The sequence below is a fragment of the Papilio xuthus genome, unplaced genomic scaffold (assembly GCF_000836235.2).
Source record: "Papilio xuthus unplaced genomic scaffold, Pxut_1.1 DF824655.1, whole genome shotgun sequence".
Lineage (NCBI taxonomy): Eukaryota > Metazoa > Arthropoda > Insecta > Lepidoptera > Papilionidae > Papilio > Papilio xuthus.
This window is the reverse complement of record NW_013533994.1, coordinates 2303623-2324367: the sequence shown is the minus strand read 5'-3', so window position 1 is coordinate 2324367 and position 20745 is coordinate 2303623. Positions and strand designations below refer to the sequence as shown.

The following is a 20745-nucleotide window of genomic DNA, read 5'->3' as shown; positions in this document are numbered from 1 at the left end:
TTCTTTGACAAAACAGGGATAACAATAGGTTTTACACGGATATGTAATTTCAGAAACCCACGTTAAAACGTCTAATATTGATTTGACAATTTAACGTAACAAAATGACATTAATGTTACCTTTAATTAATGATTTAATACGTTCTTCAGAAACCTGGCGAAAAAAAAATGGAATACAAATTTAAATAAGACCAAACATATATCATTTTTAGATGACTTAATATACTTTTAACATTTATTTAGACAAATTGATCGTATGAAATTATCAATATTTAAATAATAAAATTAATTTGAAGTATTAATTACATAATAGGGTAAATAAATAAGTTGTGGAATGAACTGAGTATTCATTAATTTATATAAATGTCATACATCATGTACACTTAATAAATATTTCTACATACGCAATCAAAATTATTTAAAAAAAAAACAAAAATGTTTTATTCAATGAATATCTAACAAAATAAATTAAACAAGACATTTAAAATATTTTCACATAAACATTTAACTTGTATCATGAAACAAATCGTGAATTAATAGTTTTGTTCAATAGATATGAGAAATTATAACAAAACCAACTAAACAATTTTTTACTTTTATAAAATTTTAATTACAGAGTAATTAGAACAGTTTTGTCATGAATTTAAGCAGTTAAGCCTTAAAAAATCCATAGACAACAAATGTAATTGTCAGTCACTGAAATGTTTAACCCTAATTTCTCATTTCCATTGAATTCGACTGTACATAAAAATATTATAAAATAAATTAGCGAATAGCAACAATCGAGATGATTAAGAAAATAATCAGGTCCCTACTTTGGTGCAAAAATTAAGATATTAAGGAAAAACTTTAACAAAAATTCAGAATACATCATACGCGTATGTTTAAGATCACTGACCTCTATATTCCACTAACGGCTAAAAGCCGTTATATTTTGTGCGTATTTGAGTTCCGCCATATTGGCGTCGCAAGTTATATTGGGAATTCGAAATAATGACATCGATTAGGCAATTTGTAGTTTTGAATTTACCTTACAGTAACTATAACTGACGCATTTATGTTTGAACAAAGCAAATGCTGTAATTTTCAAGCAAATACGTATATATCGTGTATCTATAGAGATCAGTGTATAAGATTACAATGATAATTTACTTTTTAGTAAGAGAAATAGTAAAGATGCGACTATGATAGAATACAAAGGAACTTAATTACTCGAATAGGACAAATATCTTACAGACTACAGTAGAATAGGAGATTAAATTGGCAATAATTACTTGTAAATACCTCGTGGTTGACTTGCCTAGTCACCCATGACTTAGGGTAGGCTCTTAATCCCTTAGTGGGGATGTGTAGTGATCTAATGAGATACCTGTATACGATGAAGTCATCGTGGTTTTAGTGTTTAAAATAATTTTTGTCATGAAGTAATACGATGAGATAAATTATAATTAACTTCGTCGCTCATTATACAAGCAAATTATAGTTAATTTTAAAAACCAATACATCAACTGACAAAGATTATTATAGTTCATTAGCATAACAATATGACCGTCAGTTTTCAAAATAGCTGTTTTTGTATATGTGAAAATTTACAATTATCTAAAACATACTTGGAAAAGTTCCTATGAATCAATAAATCAGTCAAGTCGCTTATGTTACAGGAAGTGTCAATGGCAGGAAATAAACATAATCCATTCATTAACCGTGGGTTCCTGAGACTCCGTTTAAAATATATTGTTATCCCTGTTTTGTCAAAGATAATGACAGGGATGACGATATGTTTTATACAGAGGCTATGCTATCTCAGAAACCAACAATAAGTCAGTTGTATTAAAAGAGCACAGTCAGTGTAGTGAAAAAGTGTCAAAACGGACGGTAGAGTCACATTCTAAGCAAGTATCAAATTATGTTCATTAGTTTTTCTCAATGTGGATACAATTCCAGACATAGTAAAATGGATGGATCTTGGTAATTGACTGTTTTACCGTGGGTTTCTGAGACCAAAATTCCCTTTTCGTATCTATTTTATCCAACATAATGACAGTAATATTAATTGACAGGGTTTTATACATATATTTTGGATTCAGAAACCAACGGTTAATCGTGTATGTTGTAATATTTCGGATGTAATAGAATTACGACTACAATAGATATTTAAAAAATTGTATCAATGAAAAGTTGTTCAATATGTATAATATCAAGTTTGTCCGAGTTGATATTACTAAGAGATTTTTCGTTTAGTCAGCATTTGAAATCGTTCTTTAATAGAATATGATTATTAACAACCGCAGCAACAATCAATTTAAAATAAGAATAGCATTTAGCTTTTAATAATTTGACTATTTTAACTACGTGTTTTCATATTTTACCATATCTAATTATACGATTGATAGTAAAAATCTTAGAAAAGCATTAAAGACAAATTGATGTTAATCTACAACTTAATGTAGCAATAGATAAGACAAATTACTTAATAAACGGTAGGTTTCTGAGACCTAAATCCTCATTTAAAAAGTATTGTTATCTCTGTTTTGTTAAAAACAATGATAAGGATAACGATATGTTTTAAACAGAGAAAATTTTGTCTCAGAAATCAACGGATAAATCATATTACAGTATTCAAATATGTTGGCTGCCCGGAACATCGCACGAGTCGATGCGTAGAATAAATAAGTGTATGGGGGCGTAACGAGATGCACCACGCCCAGTTGACCTTGAGTCATGAAAAGATATTGTGACGGCCTATAATTTGTTATCGTTTCAGTATCGGGGTTCAAGCATTACTGGAGTCGAGTTCTACGCCGGAGACAGTGGCGGTGAGGGTGCCGTTGAGCAGGATATGTTGTAGCGGCTGTCCCAGCACGCCGGCCAGCGCCTCGCTCAGCTTGTAGTAGTTGGCCTCCAGCGCCTCGTGGTACGACACCTGATCCGAGCTGATCAGCTTCGCGTTCAGTTGCAGTGCTGAATGGCACACTGTCAGGAACTCTCTGGAATTTCATAACGTATATAAATTAGCGCGTGTAATATTTAGTTGGCACGTCGGATAGAAAGAAATGGAATTAAATTATGATTTCTAACAGTTTCTAATTGTTATAAAATTAACGGGAGTGTTATAGTCCTTCAAGGATCACATAATGTTATGACATGTCGCTTAATTAGCTATTGTATTTGGATGTATCAATATAATATATTATTTACTGTTATGTTCACGTAGAAATAATTTGCAACATGGACACACCCTTAAAATTTGCAGTCACCCTGTGTCAAAAAACTGCCATTAAATTCTTGTGACTATAAATAAAAAAATTGACTTACTTGAAAGTGGACTTTAATTTATCAACAAGTTCGTCAGGATACATCTGCGCGAGCGTGGGGTCGAGGAAGGCGTTCGCGTACGCGAGCGGACCCGCGTTCACCTGCACGCACACGCTGCCTTGCAGCCTGCAATATCGTGTTTCACCGTAAACATCGTCACTGTATTATAATCTCACTGACGCTACTGAAAAGTGTTAACTAAACCGCAAATGATAATTTAACGTGTATTTTCTCTATAGTTTTACGTAAAGCTGTGATATTGTGTCAAAGTGTAGACAGACAAACTACAAGCAAGATCTAAGTTTAAGCATGACAGAATTGTCTAAGTTATTGTAAGTAAATGAAACGATAGTTTATTATAACTATAACTTTTAAATGTAAATATTAAAGAAATCAGTACCTAAGTTGAAGTTTCTTTAGATCTGGCGCCTTCGCGTTGACAATCTCTGAGAGTTCAGTGACCTGCGACTCCATCTCTGCGACCGCCACTTCTATGGGACTCTTTTCCTCCACCTGAGTTTCTATGACGGGAATACGTCGCTTGACATACGGGAACCAATACTCGGCTGGAAAATATACATAATCACAGATATATATCCATATATTGTAATAACAAACCAAGCTCACACTCATCCTAGGGCACATGATGGTTAAATTACGTAGTATGATTGGGTACTAAACTTTCCACGTTTTTTCAATTTATATGCCATGGAAAGTATTATGAACAAATGAATGAATTAGAACTAATTATAGTCTTTAAATTACATACAAGAAGATAGCTTTGATAAAAATGTTGTTAGTAAAATGTGAATTTACTAACGATAAATATTTAAATATGTATTAGAGTTAAGGCTACAACACTCTTATCAGACCACCTTGTTCTATATAAAAGGCCATCCAAAGTTTTCTTTAGTTAGATTACCAGTGAGATGGGTGAGCCTGAGGCGCTGGTGGTGCACGGGTCCGCGCGGCGCACCGTCCCGTGTGAACGGCGTCTCGAACACGAAGCGGCGAACATTGTGCGCACGCTCGAACGCGCCCTCGCCGCTCGCGCTCGCCGCCGCCCGCCCCTCCGGCGCCGAGCGCACCCACGTCACCTGAATGTACGCCAGCTTGCTGTCCAGCTCATCACGGTTCACCTGCAAATTAAAAAGTTAATTATTAAAAAAATCATCATGAGAATTTAAATTATAAATATAGGATACATATGTCTAAGGACTAGACCGGACTATCGAATGCAATAGGCAAAAGTCATAAGAGTACAAAAATGGAACAAAAAATCTGCTTTGGCATTCCAAGAAGTCTCTTTACATTTATTAATTTTATTTAAATTTTCAACAAATAAACTTACCGGAGCCGAATCCATAATCATCTTGACGGAGCCCGCGCCGAATTTCTGTTCATAATACATTTGAAGCTTCTCTGAGATTTCACTGAGAGATGTCAACTTCGGTTCTTTGTAAATAAACTCCACACCTTCTTCGTCTTCACCGAAGTGAGCTTTACCAAAGAACGCAACACGGTAGAACCTTCCTAACAAACGTTTACCAGAGTTCGTAACTTCTATAACTTTGGCATATGCTTTGGTAAGGTGCTGATAGCAGGCGAGAAGTGCTTGATAATCCTTCTTGCGCTCGTAGATCGGTATTATGAGACGGTACAGTGGACCGAGCAGTTCGTATCTCTCCGCCTTATCGACATATTCCGTGCAAACCATCAGTTGCTCTAAGAATGATTGTTCGTTATAGTGAACATCAGTCATGCCTGAAATCAATGATATAACACCTATTTTAAATGGTTATTTTACTAATTTTGAACACAATTACTTTTCTTCATTTAAAACTATGTGGTTACCTATACATATTTAAATAACTAAAGAACGTCACAAATAAAGTTAGGTAAACAAACTATTCAGTAGTCAAACATTTTAATTAGTCACGATAGCAAAAATTCCGACAGATGTCGTTTTTATCTGGGTAAAGGGGAATTTTGTAAAAAAGTACACGCTGTATCTGCATTTAAGGTTCAATGAAATATAAACGGTTAGAGATTCGGTAGTAAATCTTAAGAGAAAAACGATCTCATTTAAATGACCGATCTTTAACGTAATAAAAATAACAATGTGAATAATTTATTTTAAACTAATTAGATCGTAAACTATAATATAGGGGCATTGTATAAAATATTCCTAAAGCAATGTCTATTAAATGAGCACGTGTTTTCTATTCACGTGAGATTTCAAGGTTTCAAAATGGCTTATTACTTGAATCATTATAGTTATGTCTTGTTTTATCTATAAATATTATATTTAATCTAGCCGTCACCTGCCACTTTGTGAGCGTGGAATTAAAAAAAGGAAAAAATAACTATCTTACTCATACAAACATAAGTTACCTACCAGTAAGTAGTCAAAATAGGTTAAGCCATTTCGTACAATAGATTAATCGGAACATTGATTACATTGTTAATTGATTTACAAATGATTGACGGTTTTCACCTTTTGCAATAAAAATAAATAACAACCTAAATAAAACTTAAGTCTTATAAAATTATTTTTTTCCGTATTTCATTAGAGTATTTAAGTTATTCTGCGATATTTTGATTTGATACTGAATCAATAAACAGTTCAAAGATTTTTTGAATATTGCTTAAAAGTGACCGCAAACAAATCGCAGAATTTTCAATATGCGACATATATCATTTTATTTTATTGGCTAATATTAAATTAAACATACGTCATATTAACCATACGTATGTTTACGTTTGTTTTCTCCGATGTACGAAAAGATCGATGAAATTACAAATGGGTTTTGCCTAAGCTTGGTTATTTTATGTTCTAGTTATATGTTAGGAAAATTTGTACCTACCTAGTTGTTTAAAATATTATAAAGACCATAAAATGTGAGACCATACTATACGTAAATCACGTAACCTTCAGAATGGAATAAATTTTATTCGCAATTTGTTAAGTATACTTTATATTGCAGGTAAAACTTAAAGCCAGGGACCGTAACTATACAAGACCTGAGTATCGTGCAGATTTTAATTAGGCAAATGAAAAAAAAAGTTAACAGGATACTCCGCACATGAACACAAATGTGAATATATTTGGCAAATATAAAAATAAATGGTAGTATAGTCGCCTATTCAATACTAAATAGCGAACTCCTCTCGGCCCTCTTCTATCTATCTATATAAATGAAGCAAAGAGTCGGAGCATGGCAGTCGAAATTGGCTCGCGACCGCGCGTACATAATGCCGATAAGGCGCGCTCTGTCGTCTAACGCTTGAAACCGTTTCATAATGGGGCTGGCGTTTGTGTTGCTGATAGCGGTGGGGTTGGGCGGTGGTGGGTGCAGCAAGTACAAGCCTGCAGCTATACAATCTAACAATAAATTAGTGCATAGAAGCATTGATAACACTGAACCTGTGCTAGTTTTCTCGGTACGTACGATTCGCACACCATCTCTCATATCACCTATGATATAACTTCCTAGTAATTGAAAATCCTTCATAGATAATAGAATCTGTCTAAAGGATATGTATGTCCGTATATTTAATAAATACATATAATACTATATTAGAGCAATTGTTAATTTGGATGGAGTTGATGTTTATACCTAAGATAACATATTTAAGAAATCTTCAGATAGAAATATGTACATCTAAATAAACAGTCGGAGGATCACCTAATTAAATTTTTTTTTCTGTAGATTTTTCGACATGGCGACAGGACACCTGATCAAGAGGAACTTGATAAATATCCGGCTGAAGAGAAAAGCGAAAAACTTTTCTTTCCATTTGGAAAGAAAGCTCTGACCAACGTGAGTTAATAAATTTGGAATAAAATATACAGTAGATTACTTTTTTTTGACTTAATTATTAATTGATGCAAATATAAATTATTTTAATTAGATAAAATTTGTTTTAAATAATTGCGTTAATTGTTTTTACATTAAAATAAACTTGTTTATGTGCTAATGTTGTATTATAACAATGTTACGGTAAATTGAAATACATTTGGCTAGAACTACTTATATTTATGACCAGACGTGCAAAATATAAAGGACAACATTTCTTAAATTGTCTCTTGCATAGTATTTAAAATGTATGCATTGCAAAGCTACTTTACAAACGCAATGATCGCGATTAGTTGATTTTTTTTTAAATTTTGACACCTTGTTTGGAATAAGAATATGCTTAGAGTATAACGTTGCGAAATTCATTTGAAATATGAGAGCAAAATTAGAGAAGCTATTTTGAACATCCTTTATGTGTGAAAAAAACTAGTGGACGTTTCAGCGTGACCTGAAATAATATATTATTTTTATTTTGTAAAACTTCTACAGGAAAAAATTACAAAAAAAAATTGGTACATATCTTGATAAATGTCAGGAAAATGTTTTTACATTTATCCTTGGTGTCGGGTTTTTCATGCGATGAATATATTTGTTTGTATTAATTCTTGTTTTTAAATTACATAATGCAATTATTATACTTTTTTGATAACGGAAACCTTGTGGGAAGCGGTATATTAGGCGGAAGCCTAGATTTTAGGTTTAATAATCCTAGGCTTTAAAACTTGTAATTCCTATTTCCGTTGTTCAGTTCGCATCCAACTTTTATTAGATACGTAATATTAAACTTTTGGCGTATTTTTACTTCCAATTTACTATTTATTAATGATGTTTCGTACATATCTTCCTGGAGTAACGTGGCCCTGGGCCTTAGCGGAGCACACATTCAAAACGCCATTATAAATTATACCTTGTTTAGGGTATTTGCTTTTTTTTATCACATTCTACATATGGATTTGCACTATTTTGCACGACACATTAAAAACAATCGATTTTTTCTTATAATCACTATGCAGGTAACACACAATAACTAGTGTAAAGATTTAAGAGATTATGTATTTCTTACAACATTTTAAATACATTAATTATTTCTGTATTATCATTAAGCGTAGTTTTTCTTATCATTAGTAACAGTCGGTTTGTTTGATAGAAAGGCAAACAACGTGGCTTCAAGGTCGGGGAGTACCTCAGAGAGAGATACGACGAATTCATCTCTCAGCTGTATCTACCAGATGAGATCAAGATTCGAACCACCGACTACGATCGTACAAAGATGACGGCATTGACGGCAATGTCGGCGTTGTACCCTCCCCTGCCGCCACAGCGGTGGAACCCAGCACTTAACTGGCAACCTGTACCGTACGACACGCTTGAATATCAACACGATGACGTGAGTAAACAAAGTTTTCTGATGTACGTTATCTAAAGACGCACGTGCTTAGTTATTGAGAAGGCTATCCTTAAGAATAAGTGCAAGGTAAAAAAAATACGACTGAAAAGACTTTAAAAACCTAGATTGTTCGTTTAGGATACTATTAAAGCATTTATTTATAAGAGACTGATTTCTTATGCTTATGTATACGTAAAAAAGCCGCCTATATCTCTAATACTAAGTATATAATATCGAACTATTTTGAATGTAATTAGAAACTGGTAGTCCTAGCTTATAACATGTCGACTATGTAAATTGTATTATTCCATCGATATTTATTTTTATAGCTCCTGTACTGGTACAATTGTCCTCGTTACACAAAACTGAGGAACAGCGTGTACGAATTACCTGAAGTTAAAAAGTGGCTCGAGCCTTATGAGAGTTTTTACTCTTATTTAAGCGACAAAACGGGCACAAACATAACTACACCCGAAGACGTTTTCTTCTTAGACAATCTATTTCAAACTTTAGTGAGTATATTTTATATTCAAGCATTAATTTTGTTCTAAGATTATAATGTGATAATTAACGCGATACATTTTAGGAAAACGTTGGAGTTAAACCGCCGAAATGGGCGCAAGAGGTGATGCCGAAAATAAAAGAGATGACAAAAATTGAATATGCAATAGAATACTACGACGATGATTTAATACGAATAGCTTCAGGTAACTTCACAAGCCTGTATTAAATTAATAATGTTCAAATTGTAACAACTCATTTAGCAATTGATTCAGTAATGATAGGAAGAAAATCCGGTGAATCGGCGCAACACTATCCTAATTAAAATATCAACGTTCATGTCCCCTCACTAATCAACGCGCCATCGCCCTTAAGGATTCTAACTAATAATGTCTAAAAGTATAATAATAAGAATGCTTATTGCAACAAGTTAACCTTTTTACATTATTCCAGGCGTACTTTTAGGAGACATTGTAAATGCTTCTACATTAGCTGTGGCCGGTGACTTGGATCAGCCGAAAATGCGTTTGTATTCCGCACACGAGAATAACGTGGCTGGCTTGATGGCTGCAGCCAGAGTGTTCCAACCACATCAGCCCAAATACGGATCTACGTTCTCATTGGAGTTGAGAAGACGAAATGATACGGGACAATATGGATTCCTGGTATGTGAATGAATGCTTTTTGCACAGGAGCATAGTATACAAAAGACCAGAAATAGATTCTAGTTTTCTTCCTTTCAGGGTATAACTGCTTAGTCCTTTCAAAGTTAATACGGTATTTAACGATTGAAATGCATTTAATAAAAAAATCAACATGTATAATTAAAAAAATCTTACGATTTTAATACAATGTAATAAAATGTATACACGTGATTCAGAAACTAATTTGTAACAAAACATAAGAACGCTTTCGATTTCGCGCTTTACGGCTTAATGAAAAATTTCCCACCTGCTCGATGACTTTTTATGTTAGGAATTATCATTTTACTGCAATAACATTAACATGATTTAAAATAAAGGAATATTTAGCAATTAATGCTAACTTTAATTATTGATTTAATCTCTTCTAGATAACAGTTTAGATAAACAATCATATTGGTCAGGGAAATACTGCGTTTAAATCTACATAGATGGCAAATAAGAATGTGTTTTTTCGGCTACCGCTGGATATAGGATGTCATAGGGTTACAATTCCGCAAGAAAATGTAATCGTCGCTATCATTCTAACTTAAAAAAATGATAAAACATGTTTTATAAAGAATTTCTGCAGTGGGAACTCAGATAAACCGCTACAAATTCTCTTTAAAATCTAGTAAAATTGTCAATGTCAATCTGTTGTCAATTATTCCATGTCATTCTAACTAGTTTTTTGTAATTTTGACAGGCGGTGTACGCTGCTATAGCAGGAGGTCCAGACGTATTTCTACCAGTCGACGGCTGCGGAGACTCACTGTTCTGTGATTTCGACACATTCGTAAATATCACAAAAAACGTAATCAATACAAGAGAAAGATTCGCGGACGAGTGTTATAAATAACGATAAATCTGTTCTTCAAATGATTACTCTGAAACTAAGTACAAACCGGTTTATTGATTAAAAAAAAACTGGTAAATCGACACTTTAAAAATTATTCATATAATTAAGATGTTACCCACCGAGTTTATTAGGGAAAAATCCAGTGTAGTAAAAAATATTATCAAAAAAACTTATTTAGCATAACGATTACCTGAAATTTACATTTTTTAAGAAGGCTTTTATTTTGAAACATTGAAGAATACATTTTTATATTTTGTTTAACGTATGTTTTCACTGTACATATACATAAAATGTGAATTTATGGAATGATACTGAAAAATAAACTTGTAATCATGTAAAATAAAGAACAATAAAGTGGCTGTGATTTAATTTCTAATTGTTATTTTTTTCTGTCCTTTAATTTCAATAGTAATAGTAGCACAAGGATGAATATTACTTAATTATATCGATCTAACTGTGGGTTTACACTGCCGATACATTAATCAAAAAAATATATTATCACTTTCATTTTTCTGAAATAAACAAAGATAGAAACATGTCTCTATTTAAAGTTTCGTCAATAGAATCCGACGGTTAAGCCTAATTTCAACGAGATGAGATTCTGATTTTATCTAATGATGAGATCTTTCTAACCTTAACTAATATTTAAATACTGTTATATATGCGTATAATGTTTAGACGGATGGATGGATGGATGTTTAAGGGTCTCATGAACGGCTCAACGGATCAGGCGGAAATTCATGTAGAGTATAGTTTGGAAGAACACAGGCTACTTATTAAGTGTGCTTTTAATTGCGCGCGGACGCAGTCGGTAGCGACAGCTCGTCAGTCGATAATTTCTTTTATAATGAATATCATCATTTTAATATCTTGAACGTATATAATTTAGGTTCTAGTTTAACTGTCCATAATTAAGAAAATATTTAGATATAGAAATGATACAGTCGTGTACTTGACAATGACGTGATATCTTCATGGCTTCAGCGCATAGCTTTTCAAACAAATGCCAGACATAAAGTTAGTTTAACAGATTACATTAATTAAACAAATAAAGATGTTCAATATTTACATATATTACTGTTTTAGGTTATATACATCGGAATGAATAAATATTCCTAGTATATATTCAGTAAGTTAACGGTAGTTACGACAACGTACACCTAAAAAAACAAAAGATAGTTCGCTTAGTATTCAAGTGTTAAAAGATAAGAGATTTAATTGTTTTAGATTAGATGAAACTCAAATGATCATGTTCAGTGAGAATAGCTGTGCAAGACCACGTTACTTATCTAGTCGCATCAGTTTTAGCTAGTGTTTCACTTTATTTCTTTTATTTAGTTATACAGTATTGATTATTTTTAATATGGTTAAACTTTTAAGTATATTGTGCGTAAGGTAAGTACTTTTACATGTTGATTATTGCAGAAATTTAGATATTAAAATAGAGATAGATAACTTGTGAGTTAAATTGTGTTATTCAAGTTACAAGTCTTATATGTATATGAGAAATGCATTTGCTATATTGTCGTGGTTTAGCATGAAAGCGGAAGATATATTTCGTTCGCACGCAGCGCGCGCAATCTTTTAATTCACTCCATCAGACAAATCAAAGCAGCCGTGATGACAGTGAGGACAGGGATACGCGAGGGGATCCGAATCAATCTTCAATTGTACCACTTCTACCACGGAATCATTCTAAATATAAACAAACTAAGACTACATGCCCAGATCCAGTGCATATGACGTTACATAATGGTTTATAACATATGAAAAATAAAGTCAAAAGAATTGGTCGAATGGCTTTATGTGATCCGAATGAAACGAACTGTATCACAACAGAGTGACGTAAACGGTGATTGTTCTGCCGGGTTCACGAGCCGTAATGAAAAATCCGAGCCGTCTATTGAATGTGACGTCAGCAAGGGCGTTACGAGGGAGTCTGAACTGGTTGATTCGCATTGTCGTGCGAACGCGCACCGTGCTAAGATAGCCGGCCACAATCGATTGGTCAAAGTCAATCATCTGACGCGGCGGCAGGTCGCAGCGACCGTGAATACGGCGGGCATCCCGCGACCCGCGCCGCTCAGTGGGACGCAGTAGGCCGCCTCGAGCGCTTCCTGCCTCACATCCAAAGGAACACCCTACAAACAGAACCACGAACGCTAGCGCCAGTGTTGTCTAAATGTTTCGAACGTAGATATCAGCTGATATACCTTTTCATAATTAAATCCAAAGCCGTATCACGTTCGACCTACGATGTAGAGCTGCCGACTCGTCGGAGGAAAATGTGAGTTGTGTTCGATATAAATTTGTTCAGCGGTGTCTCTGTCTACTGATTAACGTCGACCGGTACGAAGAAGTCTGTAGGCACGTGTACGTTCCAATTCACTTGACTAGTTTGAAGCGATTAATGACATTGTGATCAGTAGCGCAATTAGCAATTGAATTTATTTATTCATTCAAACGTTTGCATATTACGAAAATAAAAACTGTTGTTTATTCTTTATTTAACAAAGTAATGAATAAAGTTGAGCTAACATAAAGCGATGTGTCATCATTTTAAGTTATGAGTAGAAAACTACATACACTATGTACTACAATAATTCAAAACAAAAGCTCTACAACATAACTGTTTGATTGCCTTTAACACAATCAATGACCATCACTTCTCTCCATTTATTTTAAATGAAACATTCGGTCATTTTAAACATCGTACAACGGGAATGTCTATTTCAAGTGGCTTTTAATCAATAGCGTTTAACGAGTGCTCAACTTCAGTTTCATTTGAGGAGTACGGGGGAAGACACACATAGTACTTGGCCGTTGCTTTAGTGGCAGAGACAGGGCTAAAAGGGTTATTTCGAGGAGTACGTCGGGTGACATGCTTTGGACTAGGTAGGCCATAACTAGGTTAAGATGAGGTTGAAAGTACGTAAGTTACGTAAAGGTCTCCTTTAGGAGGAAGGGGTAGATAGGTGCGTAGTAGATGGTTGTCTATAGGTGTGTACGATGTTCAGGAAAGAGGGCGGTCGCGAGGAGGAGCCGACCAACGCGGCGGAGGAGGTACAAGGTAGCCGCATTGAGCGCACGTGCTGCTGCCTCGGCGTGTTGGTGGGCGTCTCACTCATCGCCGGTGAGTAAAATACACATTAGTATCCTAACGCCTATTTTCCATTTGTTGAAACTTAATTCAACTAACATGTCAATATAATAGCAATCGCAAGTCAGATTATTCGCAAACTAATGTCATAATTACCAAGTCAGTTTTTACCAGTCGACTGCTGGGTATTTATATTAAATAAACGGTCGCCCGCGTGTTCGCCCGTAATTAAAAACAACAAAATTAGAAGTCTATGTGTTCTTCCACACTATGTTCTGTATTTATACCAAATTTAATCGAGATCCATTCAGCCGTTCTGGAGATACTTTCAAACGAACATCCATCCATCCATCTAAACATTCGCATTTATTATATTAGTAAGATTAATTACTTACAATTTTCAACAGCCCTCGTTGCTGTGATATTAATGAAAGATACAACAGTAGAAGTCACCGTTCTCCGACAAGTCCATGTGGTGAGTAAATATATTTTACACTTAAAAATAATTTTGATTTTCAAGCAAATATTGTGTCGTGTATCGTATTAGAAAGTCATGGGATGAATGTGTTTCTTTTTTACAACGCTTAGTAGAAGGAGGCGCATAGATCACGCTAGAATGATTAACAAGAGGAAATAATTGCAACGCTGATAATAAATAAAGTAGTTATGTGTTATGTGCAGCTAATGTCGCATGGCGAGCGTACCCCAAGCGAACGCGAGCTGGCAATGCTGGGGGCTCCACCGCCCGAACATGTGTTCGCACCTTATGGCGCCGGCGCATTGACTAATGTAAGTCTCATCTAGTATATTTACTTTCAACTTTGATATATTATAGTTATGCTAGACATGATTGGAAGATTTAGTTTTCTAGATCGTTACACAGCTCAAAAAGTTAATTTTAGCCAAATAAATTTTTACTTCATTAAATTTTCATGATCATTGACAAAAGATACGTTATTTTGCTTATGATTTTTGTGGAATGCTGCAAAAAGACGCAGTCAGCTAAATATTTATTAAACCTTCTGAGATCATAAAGACTTAATTTAATATAATAATAAAAGATGATACTATAATAGGAAGTACTATTATGTATACATTGACTATTTATTATACAAGAGAAGTATAACAAATAAATTGGAATGGTCAAAGAGATTACAAGCAATAAATTTAGTATTGAAATTCTGTTTGTATAAAACGGTTGTACGTTATCGCGTGGGAATCATACGAGATGTGGTTCCAACAAAAGAGTCCGTCACCGTAGTTCCTCAATTTATCACATGTTGACCGTAACAAATAAAATGTTTTGAATCTGATTAAATGAAACATAGTCCAATTTTTATAGTAGAATAGACTTTGGTTAATCAATTGTCTATTCATGATCATCAGCTCACTATACGTCCCCACAGGTCCACAGGGGGGCACGTAGTCTACCCTGAGTTATAGGTGACTAGGCCATAGTCAACCAGGCCCAATGTGGGTTTGTTGACTTCACACATATCTTTGTTTATATAATAATTGTCTATTATCTAGTGTCAATTAGCTACAGCAATTTTTTGCGAAAGTAAATTGTTTCAAACATACGAATAAATTGAATGGATATGAAAGGATCATCGCATCAAATATTCTGACTATCCAAAGATTATCGCAGCTTATACTACAGATAATATTTTTTTATCTTTTTAACAGAACGTCCATTACGCAGGTACGTTAGATATTTGATAGGCCATTTTTGCATAATACGCAAAATGTCAATAATTTCCGACATGTTTATGAGGTTTCCCGGCACTGTTTAGAAGACTTCGTACTTCAAAATAAAGTAGGGTTAGTGTGTACTTTTGGTGTCAGAATGTGTATAAATGTCAGAAAATACGTTCATAGCATCGATTCGTGCAGACGAGTGGCATCAACCGAAAGATTAGCTTCCTGGCGTCGGGAGGGAGCCGCGAGCCGAAGGTCGATCTAAACAGGAACGAGGTGTCGCATACGTAGATTGCCGTCCGCGCCTAATAATGATTTATTACCCACTGCACACAGAGTAACAGACAAACAGAATTTCCATTTCATATAAAAAAAATAGTCAAACATAAAATTAATCGAGGTTCATAAGTAGTCGCAATCAAAATTCTTTAAAAAACATTAAACAAATTAAAAATTAGGGTTTTTAGTACATCGTTAACAGAGCAAGGAACAGATAACATTAAAAAAAAACACAATAATTAATAAAAACCAGACGTTTTCAGTTCGTTGACCTAGTAAATACGATTTAGGCCATGTTTCAACATCATAAGATCATACGATGTTGTCAATTAATGGTCTATTGAATATATTACTCACAATCAGTGATTGATAAAAAACGGAGTACATAGATACGTACATAAAATTTGTAAGTTTATGCTTTTCAAATTAATAACTACTTGTTATTATTTAATGTTGTTTTCAGGAAGGAAAAATGGCAACATTCGAAATGGGCGCATTACTTAGAAAAAGATATAATGAATTCATGGGACCTTATTACGAAGATGGTAAGCATTTAGAGTCTACTATATTAAAAGTCGTAATAAAATAAAGATTAGATGACCGATTACAATCATCGTATGAAATATCCACGCAGCACGGGTCACAGTCTATAAAAGTAAGCAACTATATAATATTTTCAATCATAATTTCTCAGGTAAACATGTCGTGATAACGTCGGACACTGATCTAAGCAAAGTAAGCGCGCTGCTGATATCCGCGGGCCTGTGGCCTCCTCCCGCAGAGCAGGTGTGGAACGACACCATGCAATGGCAACCTGTGCCTTATTCATACCCACCAAGAGATACTGACTACGTACGTATAGAGTGATACCACTGTTTATTGTGTTTTTACACTGTACCATTTACAGTCGAGGACATTTATTTCCTACCCACTTTGTCATTGTGGATGTCGAAAAATGATCATAGTAACATACTTAGATCTTGAATTATAGCTCGTATGTAGATGTTGTTTGATTATCGATCGTATTTGGGAAGCGAATTTAAGATTTCAATCAGAGCCCCTGGGTCAGAATGAGGCGAATTCAGATATGACACTGAAAGAGATGAATGGAGGAGTAGTACATATTGTGCCGATCCTCCAGGGATAAAGGTTGATGAAGATCTGGGCCTCAGTTTAATTAGTAGGAGCTAACGTGTTTATGGATGTTAAAGAAAGCTTAATTAAATAAAAAGGGTATATAATTTAATAATTTCAGTTATTATACGAAGAGAACTGTCCGCGCTATAACCAGGAGAAAGGGAGAATACTCCAGGCTTTCACAGAGGAGGGACTGTTAGCGCCATACCGCGACTTCTTTCACAAGATCGCAACACTCACTAATACTAATTTCAGCACGCCGAGAGAAGCTTTTTATCTTAATAATCTTTTCACAATACAAGTAAGTCACTTTATTATTGAATGAACTTATTTTATTTATAATTTTTAGTCAAGATATGTTGTAAAATTGTTTTAATTTTTTACATTCTACTCTTTGTCTTTGAAGGATGATATAAAAGTTGCGAATCCAAAATGGGCTAAACACGTAAAAAGAAAGTTAATGGATGTCGCAAGACTTGAATTTATGATGATGTTTCACAACAACCTATTGAAGAAATTGAGCGGCGGTGAGTGATACTTAATGATGAATACGAATACTTAGATGTCGCGGATCTAGCGAACGGCTGCATGGATCTCGCGGAAATTTGACATACATATAGAACTTAGTCTGGAAGAACACACAGGCTACTAATTTAGTTTTTTTTTATTTTCGCGCAGACTGCGTCAAGGAAGACAGCTAGTATTTTATAAAAGTTTTTCCTGTATTAATGCCACCACAAGACTATTAGACAACGATCATTTTATTTGAATTCATATTTAAAATTTAAATTAGACAAAGAACTGGTTAGATTCTGCAATTTACCTCCTATATTTAGTTTTTTTTGAACTCTTAAGGTCAGGGTTAAACATTCTACGATAGCCATTTAAATAAAACAAAGCTAATAAAAACTACGTTGTATGGTAGACAAGATAGATTACTTGAAGTCTACGCGTACGTATATGTTTTATTTTCTTTTGTATTGTTTAAAATACAACACCATAATTTTTTAACCATCTCAAATAACTTTAAGACTACGCTAGATAGCTTAGTATTCCGTGGTCAAGCACCTCAATATTAAAATCTTTACCGAGTACCAAATTTCAGTTTTTAAAAAAAAGTGGACATCCGTTTATCGCAATGAACTTGTAGTATTTATCCTCAGGGGCGTTACTGCACGAGATAATAAAAGAATCTGTACAAAGCGGTGTGGCGAGCCGCAGTTTAGTTGTGCGTATCGGCACGCCGGTGTCTGTGGCGGCGCTGCTGGCGGCGTGCGTGGCCCCGCCCCCGCGCCCGCCAGACCCCGGCGCCGCACTCATCATAGAGCTACACGAGAAACTGCCCTCCAAGGATCATAAGGCTGTCGATACGATCGCGAAACGATACGGTTTTAAGGTATGAACACTAGGAACTATGCCGAGCTGAAGCGCAGTACATAAATGGCGTAAATTGACGTAAGGTTGGGCACTGTACTAATGTTTCATGAGATAGAATTTTAATGTTTATTCCGAATAGATTAAAAAGTTGAAAGATGACGTAATTAACTTTGAAAAGTTTATAATCTATCGCTTATTTTTTAATGTCAAAAATAGTATATTCAATGACATTGCAATTATATATTTTCAAATATTTTTTTAATGTTGTTAAACATTTTCCTAGATATATTACTGGGATGACGACTCGGCGGAACCTCGTCTGATAGAAGTAGTGGGATGCGAAGCGTTCTGCTCTTTGGAAACGTTCAAACATTTGACGCAACAAGTTTTGTCGTATGACTACAGAGAGGATTGCAAGTTAGTCTCTACTGACATTAATATAGATGGATTATAAGTGTTATTAGTGATATGAATTTAATAAGTGATTTATTACCACATTCAGAGTTGTTACTAAGGTGTTCTTTAGTGTAGATTTTCTCGAAGTACTGTCTTATTGACTATGAAACGACTTATCGTTACTTTTCGAGATCAAAATTCCTGTTTAAAACATATTTTTATCTCTTGACGATATGTTTTATACCGAAACTTTGGTCTCAGAAACCAACGATGAATATGGCAGTTTAAATAATTTACTAAGATAAATAAAGTGTACAAGTATTGAATTGTGTTTTACTGACCTTCGTCTATCTTAAGTCCGGTCTCGTCTCGTGGTATGTTCATAGATATATCAGCGAAGACGTCCGCGCCCCAGTTCTGTGTGCCGCGTTGTTTCAGATACTCCGCTATGAGTGCGGCGATGTGGAGATGACAGCACATAGCCTACACGTAACAAAATAATCAATTAACACAGACAAAATGGTAACTGGAGAATAAAATTATTGGTACAATCGGGGAAACTGGCGGTATCCCAATTTAAAAGTGACAATCGCTTGAACTGTATGAAAAAAAGATCAGTCAATGGTAAACGATTGTTTTTATTATTATGCCGTCGTTGCGCTACTAGCTGCTACCTAATTGGTTATTTTGGTAAGGAGCAAAGTTTGTCTAGTTAGAAGGAACAAGGCAATTTTTCTATCAGTTGAACACTGCGAAATTCTCTGACTGTACAACTGGCACAGTCCTAACACACTTTTTTAGCTTTATTATGCCTAATAAGCAATTAGTCGATTCTTAACCTAGCGTATTTTCGTCGACAGGAATCTCTAAATGCGGAATAGGGAGGATCGCATAATGCAAAAGGCATTGGGGAAGGTTAATGTCCTGAAATTGGCTAATTTTAATGTATTTTATTGTTGCCAAGTACTCAAATAGGGATGTATTTAAGAGTAGTTGTTAGATGCGATCACCTCATCGTGGTCGTTGTTTCTAGCGTTGTGATCTGCGAGTGTGGCGAGCCAGGCGTGTCGCAGGCGCGGCGTGGCGCGGCACGACGCCGCCAGCGCGTGCTGCAGCTCCGCCAGCTGCACGCTGCCACCGCCTTACATACCACGCAACAAACAATACGTTTTTAAATTTAATTTAATTCAAATACTAAAGTAAGATACAATTAATCTAACACATATTTACTACAGAAAGGAAAGATTTGAGTGTTGGTTTGTTTGCATTGAATAGGAAGAATGGAAACTACTGAACGTATTTGAAATTTGTGACGTAGGCTATATTTAATAGTGATTTTTTTTATTTCCGCCCGGAAAAAGTCGCGGGCAATTGCTAGTTAAAGTATTAAGATATAAATACCTGAGCCCGCTGCTCCGCCGACGCCCGCCAACCGCGCACGTGCGCCCACTACAGTGCGGACTCGTCGCATTAGTTCGGCCACTTCACTTGACAATCCTATTAAAAGAAATTATCAATATAATCAATCGTGTAAATAAAAAGATAATATAAAGTATAAGAATACTCACCAGTGCCTTTCATAGCTTTATCGCCGGTTGCAAAGCAATTGATGACGGAAAGAGATTCCTGGAAACGCTTGCAGTTTAGCGCAGTCGATGTGTCCAGTAATTTTGATACGGCTATTATAACCTATAAGGTGAACAATAATATAGACAGTAACTTTTTTAAACAATAGAATACAATATAGGATTGCGGTTTTTTTGTTCCCTATTGTTCCAGGTCGTAATACAGACCTGCAGATGTACCCTGGTGAGGTTACCGCCGGCGCCGTGCTGGAAGTTGGCGCGCATGAGCAGGTAGAGCGTGGCGGCCGCCTCGCGCCGCAGCCAGGCCGCGCGCGCGCCGCACAGCCGCACCACGCTGCTCACCACGCCCGCGCACAACGTGCTGCCACCTGGTGGTACAACATGCTAACTTTATTGCGTCTATCGGAAAAATTGCAATCTTACAGGCATTGTTTGCGGGTAATTATATAAAAGCTTGTTAAATAACCTATGTGTTCTTCCAGGCAGGGTCCATCTATACATCTTTCGAGTTTATAACATTAGTAAGATTATGAATGCAAATGTATGGATGGATGGATCCAGTCGAAATTTG

General features: G+C 35.2%; 3 protein-coding genes across 4 annotated transcripts in view; 2 read left to right on the top strand and 1 right to left on the bottom strand.

Moving 5' to 3' along the window:
* Positions 1-2523: 2523 nt before the first annotated feature.
* Positions 2524-20745, bottom strand: part of Ziz (dedicator of cytokinesis protein Ziz) — a 32031-nt gene continuing 13809 nt past the window's right edge. The window contains exons 25-34 of the mRNA XM_013325770.1: positions 20382-20542; positions 20157-20277; positions 19990-20085; positions 19599-19729; positions 18930-19071; positions 4666-5078; positions 4237-4453; positions 3715-3880; positions 3315-3440; positions 2524-2986 (exon numbers count right to left, since the gene is read on the bottom strand). Coding sequence (XP_013181224.1) covers positions 2773-2986; positions 3315-3440; positions 3715-3880; positions 4237-4453; positions 4666-5078; positions 18930-19071; positions 19599-19729; positions 19990-20085; positions 20157-20277; positions 20382-20542 — 1787 coding nt within the window. The 3' untranslated portion in view covers positions 2524-2772. The remainder of the gene's footprint in view (positions 2987-3314; positions 3441-3714; positions 3881-4236; positions 4454-4665; positions 5079-18929; positions 19072-19598; positions 19730-19989; positions 20086-20156; positions 20278-20381; positions 20543-20745) is intronic.
* Positions 6540-10932, top strand: LOC106127630 (venom acid phosphatase Acph-1). The gene is made up of 7 exons (XM_013325773.1): positions 6540-6758; positions 7028-7138; positions 8322-8561; positions 8891-9073; positions 9148-9268; positions 9516-9727; positions 10449-10932. The coding sequence occupies exons 1-7, from the start codon at positions 6618-6620 to the stop codon at positions 10599-10601; spliced, it is 1161 nt and encodes a 386-aa protein (XP_013181227.1). The 5' UTR covers positions 6540-6617; the 3' UTR covers positions 10602-10932.
* LOC106127629 (venom acid phosphatase Acph-1) lies at positions 11837-18914 on the top strand. 2 transcript variants are annotated; one of them, XM_013325771.1, is made up of 10 exons: positions 11837-11996; positions 13619-13734; positions 14109-14176; positions 14383-14490; positions 16142-16223; positions 16373-16530; positions 16934-17116; positions 17222-17342; positions 17979-18211; positions 18476-18914. In XM_013325771.1, the coding sequence occupies exons 1-10, from the start codon at positions 11965-11967 to the stop codon at positions 18644-18646; spliced, it is 1272 nt and encodes a 423-aa protein (XP_013181225.1). In that variant the 5' UTR covers positions 11837-11964; the 3' UTR covers positions 18647-18914. The 2 variants fall into 2 exon arrangements, with proteins under 2 accessions (XP_013181225.1, XP_013181226.1); XM_013325772.1 differs by lacking the exon at positions 11837-11996 and adding an exon at positions 12304-12888.

What these genes read in the sequence shown, in the direction of transcription:
- LOC106127630 (XM_013325773.1), top strand. Translation starts at nt 6,618, where the DNA reads ATGGGGCTGGCGTTTGTGTTGCTGATAGCGGTGGGGTTGGGCGGTGGT. An exon ending in TTGAATATCAACACGATGAC is followed by an intron (nt 8,562 to 8,890) that starts GTGAGTAAACAA and finishes TTATTTTTATAG; the next exon opens with CTCCTGTACTGGTACAATTG. An exon ending in CGGGACAATATGGATTCCTG is followed by an intron (nt 9,728 to 10,448) that starts GTATGTGAATGA and finishes TAATTTTGACAG; the next exon opens with GCGGTGTACGCTGCTATAGC.
- LOC106127629 (XM_013325771.1), top strand. Translation starts at nt 11,965, where the DNA reads ATGGTTAAACTTTTAAGTATATTGTGCGTAAG. An exon ending in GGGCGTCTCACTCATCGCCG is followed by an intron (nt 13,735 to 14,108) that starts GTGAGTAAAATA and finishes AATTTTCAACAG; the next exon opens with CCCTCGTTGCTGTGATATTA. An exon ending in GGGACCTTATTACGAAGATG is followed by an intron (nt 16,224 to 16,372) that starts GTAAGCATTTAG and finishes ATAATTTCTCAG; the next exon opens with GTAAACATGTCGTGATAACG.